Raw genomic sequence first — 10,317 nt, 5'->3', positions numbered from 1 at the left:
CAAAGACATGTCACGTGTTTTATAAGAATAAAAAATTACTTAAGTCTTTTTCAATGTATTATTTAGAACAGATAAATAATTATTTCAAATAAAAAAGAATATGTCAGTGACTAACTAATTTAAATTCTTGGTAAGCAAATATAGCTAAACACACATTGTCTTTTTTTCTGTTGGTTTTGCTTATGCATCTAAGAGAGAAACTTGCTCTTTTTGCACAAGTAACTAACATTTCAGTCCTTATCAATTCAATTATTAATGGGGCTTCTGAAAACCTGAAGATTAGAAAGGAGGAGAGGGTAACATAACTTGCACAAGTTAAGCTCTATTTTGAGAGAAACTCACTCATTGTAATGTCCGTGTCCTAGTACTTTGTGTCACTCACTTCATCCATCTGCGCATGCTTCTTTGAATCATGACAAAAAATAAAATCAAAATAAAATAAATTTGTCAGAGTATTCCTTCAATTCATTGAGAAAATGTTTTGACCTTAATACAGAGAATAAAATCGAATTCTATGCATAGCTTGGAGGTTAATTTTTTTGCATATTGAAAAAATTTTGGTGTAATACTCAATCATTAGATTTTATAGTGTTTTTTAAAATTGTGGAAACAGTATAATACGCCCCCTTATATTGTATATTTTAATTTAAAATATATAATATAAGAGGAGCATATTGTCAATATAAGGGGAGAATATTGTACTGTTCTCACAATTTTAAAAAACACCATAAAATCCAATGATTGAGAATTACAAACGTAGCTTGGAGCGCTCTCAGCCTCACACCATTAAAAAAAAAAACACTTCTCTTTGATCTTCTTAGGTGTGTGATTAGACTTCCATTAGGTAGGTAATTACTATTATCCATCTTTTCTTTTCTTTTCTTTCTTTTTGTAGTTCATTATTCAATCAAAATTAACAATACGGCTTAATTTTAAAATGTCTTATCAATTAATATAGTCACAATATTTATGTTACCGTTCACCAAATCATAATTCACAAATGCATTATCTTTGTGTTTTGGAGTCTTGTGTAGCATGCATTATACATATAGTCATATAGGAGCAGCTAAGTTTGAGCGTGATAGAAAAGATTAATTGGACTACCATCACTATGATCAAATCAAATTATTTGCATCATACCTAATGGGGTATTGGAATGTTGTTGAATGTTGATAGTAGCTAGGTATATATATTATAAGACTAAAGTGATAAATAAATCATTGAAATTTTATATTTCGAATGGATTAACTTAAAAAACTTTTTAATAAAGTCTTTTATGATAATAGATATAGATATATTATTTTTAAATTATTTCTATAATTAAAAAAATTAATTTAAATTAATCCCATGAATAATAGGGACACACATTAATATTGTTTATATACTTGCTTGGTTATTGAAGAAATTAAAACGTCGGATATTGTTTTTGCTCAAAAGAAACTAAGACTTGGCATTTGGTAATTGTCAGTTAGAATTTGATGATTAGTGTAATAATGATTGTCTTTCAGATGGCTTGCGTCAATTATGGAATTAATTATCATTTTTACCTATGAAATTTGTTAATGTCCACAAATTTACTCACGAAAAAACCAAATTCAAAACAATTATTTATGCATAGAGAGGGAGTATGGCCTCATTAGATGGCAATGGTTTTATAACACGTGGTGGAACATGAAAATTGGTTCTTTAGCAGAGAGGGTGGCCCTGGTTGCTAATGAAGATTTTGTAGTTTAGTTAATAATTATGAGTGAACTTAAGTTTCATATAAGCACGCAGCAGCTTCTTATTATTTGTCAAATTATTATGCATGCGCAAACCCGAAAAAAAAAAAAAAAGGTAGACGTCAACTGTTACCTTTCCCATCACATCAAAGTTTTGCTTCTCTTTGATGCTAAAGTTAATGGTAATAATAATTAAGTTTGACAAAAATACATAATGACCAAGAATCTCTTCGATTTAGTTAATTATAATAATGCATGATATTTTTTAATGAACCAAAAAAATGAAAAATAAAAAATATTTGCCCGCTTGAACAAATTTTAATTTAATTTCCACTTTGTCTTTTATTTTTTTTTTTATCATAAAATCTAACTCGACCGGTGGCGGAACTTGAAACAAAATTTTGAGGGGCCACATAGAAGATGATTGTCAAAATGCTTTTGATATAAATCTCATTTAAGATAAGCTCGTCTAATCTCATCTCTCTAGTTTGGGTGATATTGCCAAATTTAAAGCCGTTTTTTAAGGTCTCGTTCCAAAAAATTAAGGTCAAACTCATCATATGTAATTTTTTAAACTTTTGAAGGTTGTATCTCACTTTTTTCGTGATTCATTAAAGTAGAAGAACTACAAGTGTTAATATTATAAAAATTATATGTTCTCCTTCTTAAATATTAGCATTCCTCTTAAAAAGTGCATCAATTCTTTGATTTTTTATTATTATTTTATATAAAAATTTGAATATATATCCTGTAAAATATGTAAAGAAGAAGTTAGAAGGACAAATATTAAAATTTATAATATTTATTGAAATTTTTTTATCAATTTATACAAATACAATAATATTAATACTTATTGAATATTTTATTATTTTTTATCATATAAAAAATTAAATTAAATAAATAGTAAAATATAAAATAATATTAAATTAAATAAATAATTTTTATATAAATATTTTTTTTATTTTAATTATTAAAAAAATAATAAATAGGTCTCTTACTTTTTGTCTTTCGGACATTTTTGTTCTTAACTATTAAAAAATATTTTTAAGTTTCTGACCATCACAAAATTTGGACGAATCAGTCCCTCCGTCCAAATGTCTCTGTCAGGGACTGATCCGTCCAAGTTTTGTGAAGGTTAGGGACTTAAAAAATATTTTTCAATGGTCAAAGACAAAAATATCCGCAGAACAAAAGGTGAGGGATCTATTTGTCATTTTTTCTAATTATTATTATAATTAGATCAGAGATCAATACAATATTATCCGTATAGTCTTTATATAACATACGTATATATTATTTATTATGCTGCTAGTTTTCCCCCACAATAATATACATTCGTGAAAATTATTATAAAATATATTATACACACTTTTTTCCCTCGTCAGTTGTCACTTAAATTGAAAATGATATGAATAATAAAGTAAAATAAAATAGTTTCGTACTGGGTAGTAAGGATTATATTGAAAGTTGAAAGTTTCTCCTTTAAAATAGTGGTGACAGTAATATTTTCTTGGCATTAATGATGTAAAAAGGGCTCCTGGTTGCAGCATAGCACGTACATTTGCCTCTGCTTCTTCACTGTGTCGGACACTGAATCATCCGTGCTATCTATCTTCTCTTCCCAAAAATACATTTTCATTTCTTACCACTGGACATAACCACCATTCACAATTACTTTCTCAATTTCACAAATTAATTATTCCTTAATTATTTATATAAATTTTGTAAAGTAATAGGCTTTAGGATTTAAAATAAATAACTGTGAAAAATATTGTTCATCACTACATCAGTTATACAGCTAAGTTTAGTTTTGTTGTTAGGGTTAGGATTATTAAACCATTTGTCACTAACTATATCAATCATTTTTATTTAGCTATGAATTTCGTTTTTCAATTGAAGATTAATTTAAGACTTTACGGTAACCATTATCGGAAAAAAGGGAGGAAAGTATTGATAATTGATAATATATATAGTTGTTGTTCTGACTTATGCCTAGGCTGCCTCTTGATGCATATATATGTCTCTCTCTGTGACCCTATCTCCAATCCAACAGGTCAAAAATTAATTTACTATAAATTTAAGTTTTATTTAAGAATTTATCTTTAGTTACTAATAAGTTATTATATATATAAAGTAAAATTTACAACTAACCCAACTTTATTATATATATATAATATATGTCCCTATAATCATGACAAAATAGTGAAAAACATACCTGTCACAAATATGGCACACTGCACTCACCTATCAACTCAAATCATTTTCATTTTTTGAACATTGTCAAATTTAATTGTATGATTTTGGGCATGCTTGCCTTAGCTTTGAGTTTGATATATATCATTTCATTTCTGGATATGGCTGACTATTTATTCATCAATTATTTTTAATCTTATTATACGGGATCCTAAGTTCCAACCTTAGCTTGAATATCTTTTCATACACCCCCATCCAATCTTGACTGAGAAATGGTAGGTCTAGTATGAAGATTCTAAGGAGTTTGATTATTATTGGAAGGTTGGTGAAATCACCGACACAAATATGAAACATTTTAATGGTAGCCGAATTAATTAAATTGATGACGGTATGCACACAAGGATAATTAATTAAAAATCATCTTCACCATAAGATTAGTTTCACAGTAAAATCATGAAATGCCATATATACACTTAATTCAATTGTGTTCACATGATAAACATGTAAGCATATTCTTCGAATAATAATTGATAGATCAGATTTTTTCTTGTTATAGGTTGTTGTTCATTATTTGTCACATTAATTCGATCTATGAATAGAGTAACGAATTTGCAGCTACTGACCTGACATTATTTGTCATATTAGTATGTGAATTAACGTCCACATTACCAATAATAAAAGGCAAGATTAGGGTTCCAAATTAAATGCGTCGTTTGATGATATGGTTGGTACATATATAATAATTCATATTTTTCTATATTTAATTACTTAAACATTTGTGATAAGTAGTGCTTTCGTAGTATCAAAATTTATATAACAAAATTTAAAATTTTATTAGTTATTTACAAATGTTAAATAACAAGTGTAAAAATTATAAACAAAAATTAGTTTCACATTAGCAAAAATAAAAAATAAATAGTTTATAAAATGGGTGAATCATTAAAGTGGTGGCCTTCTAGAAACTTCGCTATTAGCAAGCCTGCGCTCTCGAACATAGACTCCAAATAAAACACGGACGAAAGTATTTTAAGGAGAGACTAAATATTAAATATTAATAAAAAAATATTAAAATAAATTAAAGAAAAAAACTAAACTTATATATAATTTATAGAAAAAAAAAATTGAAGTTTGAGAGGGCATTGTCATTACCTCCTTTCCCTGTATGAGGAAATAAAATAAGCTAGCACAAATTATTGTTGATTAAGGAAGCAGCTTTAATTTGGTTTAAGAACTACCTGATGCTCTCATCATGAGCAGTAATCTTAATTAGCGACTAGGGTTATAGTGAATTTTATTATGAAATTATTATTAATTTGAAGCAACAAATGACCCTTCTAACAATAGAATTCTTAGAGAGGGGTGGGACAAAAGCTGAGCAAGTAAGCATTAATATTCACAAAGCAAGATAGTAATAAGGTTTTTGGTACATTTCCGAAATACAAGTCCCTTTCATGTCCACGCATATTGTCGGCCGCAACAACAAACTGAGGGAAATGCCTAACACTACTTAATACAGATCTAGATGATGATGATGATGATGATGATGATGATGATCAAGTAGCTAAGCCAAGTCCTAATTGCCACATGTCCAACACGCCTCCCACATGTTGGTCAAGATGTTGCCACCTGTCCAACACGCCCCCATGTGCTGACTTTCTACCTGCAAAATCCACCTACCTATCATTACACCAAATAATCCCATTCTTAACAAAAATACCAATATTTTTTTCATATTAAAAAAAATCAGCCTAAAAACTTTTCTCTTTTATAATTTAAAACATATATATACTAAATTGAATGAAGTTAGATTACCCTACCTTATAATATTCATGTGCCAAAAAAATAGGATCATGCTACTTGGGATAATTTCATTCCATGTTATTAAAAATGGCCAGCACATTACATTGTACACGTCTGATTCATCCCATGCTTGATAAAATTCAAAACTTAAATATATGGAAGACTGTACAAAACCAAAGTATAATGTCTGGAATCTCCATGAAAAGAATTGATAAGGTGAGTGAAGAAATGAATATATTGAGGTAAGGTTTTGTTGGGAAGGAGCAGCAAAGCGGTATGTTAGCAGAGAAAGAAACCAAATTCCAGTAGAGCCAGCTGGGCTCAAATGGTCTTTTGGTACTATGCTGTAACAAGACTTGTTATCAATTATGATGATCATAGTCCAAAGGTACACACATTTTTTATGTGACTTCTTCAAATTTCTACTAACTTATTCTTGATTTAACTATATATCCATATAATAAATTATTATTTAGTTATGAATGTGAGTAAAACATTAGCATGATAATATCATTATGGTTCAAAATTTCATAATACCCTTTTTAAAATAAATTATTTTGAAGACATTTTAAAATTTAAATAAGTTAAGTTGAAATATATTAGTATTATTATGAGGAAAAATGAATAATAGATGAATTTGCATCCAGTAAAATAGCACCACGTGGACAATGAGCACATAGATACAGGCTTTAAGACTCATCTGCAGGAGAGACACTGCCTCTTGTGTGAATCAGTGACCTCATCGAATATATTCTTGCCTAATATTTTCAGACAAATTTATTGCACTCAACTAACACATGTGATTGTAAGAGGAGCAGCAGCAGGAGCAGCAGAGAGAAACGGAAACCAAACCCAAAAAATAAGTTACACATACAGTGTAATTATTAATAAGGTGATGATGGATAATCAAGATTCAATTTTAGCACCCATGAATGACTTGATATGGCAATTGACAACAATAGTTACACAAATCTCCTATATTATCTCCACTAACCATATACTTACATACCACTCATAAAGATGTTTCCAAAACCTCAATTTAGATTTTCTCTACTTTGCATCCCAAAAGCATCATGTTTAATTGTTCTCTTTTGTTTTGTGTTCTCTTCTCAAATCATTAGTGGTTGAGATTTTGGGACCCCCCTTCTCTTTTAACAATACATGGCTGTATCCCTCTATTCCTTCATAAAACCTCAGATTTTGTCATCACTTCACTATAATAACCATCATCACCACCACCCTCCTTCTCCTTTCCCCTCCTTCCATAATCATCATTTTCCCGAAAGAAAAAACCCTTAACCCCCCTTTAGCCCTTTTTCCTGCTTTGTTTTTTTGTTTAATTTTAGTCATCTCTTTCTTCTCCCCTTTCAAGTTTCAACCCTGCAATATATTCATCCTTCATAAAATAGATTGGTTAAAAGTTTAAACCTGTAAAAAGAAAAAAAATCTAATTTTCTGTCTCTCCGTGTCTCTTCAAAAACACATTTTTTTTCTCTTTTTTATCTTTCTGTTTCTCTCTCTCTATATATATATATTCATAGCTTTTCAGACATGGACTTGACCTCAAACAATACCCACACCTTAGATTCAGATACTAAAACCCCACCACCAACCCAACCCACCAACACCAACACCCTAAAGTCACTATCTTTAACCAACGGCACACACAACAACAACCACCACCGCCACCAGTCCACCACCAGGCCTTCTCCGCCGTCCATGGCGGTTATTTCCTACAAAGAATGTCTCAAGAACCACGCCGCCAGCATAGGTGGCCATGCACTTGACGGTTGCGGCGAGTTCATGCCTTCCTCCTCCACCAACCCCACCGACCCTCGCTCCCTCAAGTGCGCCGCCTGCGGCTGCCATCGCAACTTCCACCGCCGTGACCCTCCAGAGCCTTCCAGCACCACCACCCCCACCTTTTTAAACTGCTTCTACTCCCCGTCCACCGGCACCACCACTGCACCCCCACCGGCGCCGCCGCAACCACTCCCTCATCGCGGCATGAGCCAAAGTACAAGCCCAAGCCAAAGCTCAAGCCCAAGCCAGAGCCCTAGCCCGATGTCAAGCCCTTCTTCACCGCCACCACTGTCTCACGTGCCACCACCACCACCACCATCAGCACCAGGTTCTTACCACTCCTCCGCGCCGCACATGCTCTTAGCTTTAGGCACCGCGTATTCTGCAGTTCCTTCAGATCACGAGCACCAACACCTTCACCGAAACTCCTTCAACAACAGCAACAACTTCTCCCCTGTGGTTCTCAACGCCAACAGTGGCGGCAGTAATAGTAATAGCAGTAAGAACAAGAGGTACAGAACCAAGTTCAGCCAAGAACAGAAGGAGAAGATGTACAGATTCTCTGAGAAATTAGGTTGGAGAATGAACAACAAAGGTGATGATTCTCTTGTTCAGGAGTTTTGTAATGACATTGGTGTCCCTAGAGGTGTCTTCAAGGTTTGGATGCACAATAACAAGAACACTTTCAACAAGAAGAGATCCTCTTCTTCCGAACCTCCTCTTCCTCCTCCTGCTGCTGCTGGAAACAACCACATCAATGATCATGATCAGAAAATCAATGCTACTGCTGCTGCTGATGGTAGTAATAATAATAAGAATGGAGATATCAATAATGTTGTTTCTCATGTTCCTATCAATGCCTTGTCATCTTAATCTTCTTATCTCTCTGCCGAGAAAAACTTAATTAGCATTTATTATCATTTTTGTTTACTACTAGTACTCCTTCCCCTCTTTCTTTCTCTTTTCTCTTCTTAATGTGGCTAAGGCTATAGGAGAATATAATCCACTTAATTATTATTACTATTATCATTATGTCATAATGTTTATTTTGCTGTTCATAGTCTAAGAAATTAAATATAGATGAATTTCTTCAGCTGCATAGTGATGGTGGTGGTGGAGGTGGTAGATAGGGTAATTTTGAAACATTAGTACAGTAGTGTAATAATGAATTTCATCTACTACTGATTTGCTTGAAGCATGCACCTCCCAAAATGCCCATACCGCTTTGTCCAACACAAAGGCTTTATCAATTTTTGTCTTTATTCATTTATGGGGATCTGCTACTTTTGCAAACAGATAATGCTTCTGCCTTCTTCACTTTCTTCCTCACGCGTTTGCTGCATCAGGTATAAGTATAACTCTAACCTCTTCATTATTATTAATAACTCTTAATTTTGTTTTTATCATGCGCGTTACTCTTTCTCTCCCATTAATCATATGGAAAATGACATTAACCCCATGTCATTTAATTTGGTCGTCTCTTCTTATCTTAGTTTTATTCTTGAAAGCGTTAGTGCCATTTTGTTTGTATACGAAAGGAACAACCATTATCCTATTTTCCAAAAATAAAATAAAAACGGGGGAAGGAGAATAACGACATTGCCGAAAATAATATTAAAGGAAATGTCTAAAATTAGCTTATATAACATAATATTTATTATTAAAATAATTAATAAAATAATTTTATAATATTGATTTTTTATTATTTTTTAAATATTACTGTTCATCCGTATGGATCATTATTATTATTGATGTTTTTATTTTAATTTTTTTTTCTGTCTATGCTTAGAAGGCAAGCAGCATGCTTCGACTAATTAATTAATTAATGGAATTTGGAAAGTAACGGACGAAGTGCTGAAAACTAAATCTGCCACCTTTCCATATCGGGTTGGTTCAATGATGCGGCAAGATTTGTTTGTTTCCTTTTGTTTTTAAAATTTAATTAGATTGTTAGAATTAGATAAAGATTATGTCATTTTTTAAAGGCAAAGATCACATAATTTATTAATATCTGTCATTGAATTCTAGATAACCTAATTAAGCAAATTGCGTTGCAACTTTGAAGTGTTAATTAATTAATAGAATCTTCAAGAGAAAAAAAACTCAGAAATCCTTTTTATTCAAACACAAATTATTACGTTTATCATGAGTTCGGAAAATTGATTAGGTGCCAACTCATTGCTTTTTAATCAGCAATAATGATATCCCCTACAAGATAATCGATAAAGCTACTTATATTAGTCTTTAATTAATAATTGATGAATTCAGTTGTAAGTTTGATATGGTTAAAAAATTGTGATTATGCCAGTAAAACTGCCACGGGGTATCCTCTCTTTTAAATTTTTGTGCACTGAAGAATTAATGCTATTTTTCGTAGCTTTGTCTCTGTTAGTGGACCTAGTTATCTTTTACTTTTCTTTTGAATTTCCTTCTCTGTTATTCTTATTCTTTGTTTTTTTTTTTTTAAATTAAATTGGGACCAGATCTTTGATTTTGTTCTGTTTTGTATATATGAATTTAGCCCATCTCAATGTCATAAAAACATAAGCTTCAGCCCAAAGAACAATGGCTCTCTAAAGTGGATTCACATTGGAAAACGAAATGGGTGATGAGATATTTTTAGGTGTCATCCTTGATTTTACTTCTTGTTTATCAGTTATAAAATTCAACACAAAAATAAATTATAAAAAGTAATATTACAATAGAAACATTTGATAACAACAAAAATTTCACTGAAAGTAGTCAGATTTTGATTTATCTAACATTCATTAATTGAATTAATGAATATTTAAATAAAACA

The 10,317-nt window shown here is 31.4% G+C and overlaps 1 protein-coding gene across 1 annotated transcript; it reads left to right on the top strand.

The window, feature by feature from the left end:
• Positions 6,543-8,607, top strand: LOC107631872 (zinc-finger homeodomain protein 8-like). The gene has a single exon (XM_016335443.2). It carries the CDS (start codon positions 7,266-7,268, stop codon positions 8,388-8,390), a length of 1,125 nt encoding a protein of 374 aa, XP_016190929.1. The 5' UTR covers positions 6,543-7,265; the 3' UTR covers positions 8,391-8,607.

This window comes from Arachis ipaensis, chromosome B03 (assembly GCF_000816755.2).
Source record: "Arachis ipaensis cultivar K30076 chromosome B03, Araip1.1, whole genome shotgun sequence".
Classification (NCBI taxonomy): Eukaryota; Viridiplantae; Streptophyta; class Magnoliopsida; order Fabales; family Fabaceae; genus Arachis; species Arachis ipaensis.
Note: the sequence above shows the minus strand (reverse complement) of the source record. Positions and strands in the feature narration are given on the sequence as shown.

What these genes read in the sequence shown, in the direction of transcription:
- LOC107631872 (XM_016335443.2), top strand. Translation starts at nt 7,266, where the DNA reads ATGGACTTGACCTCAAACAATACCCACACCTTAGATTCAGATACTAAA.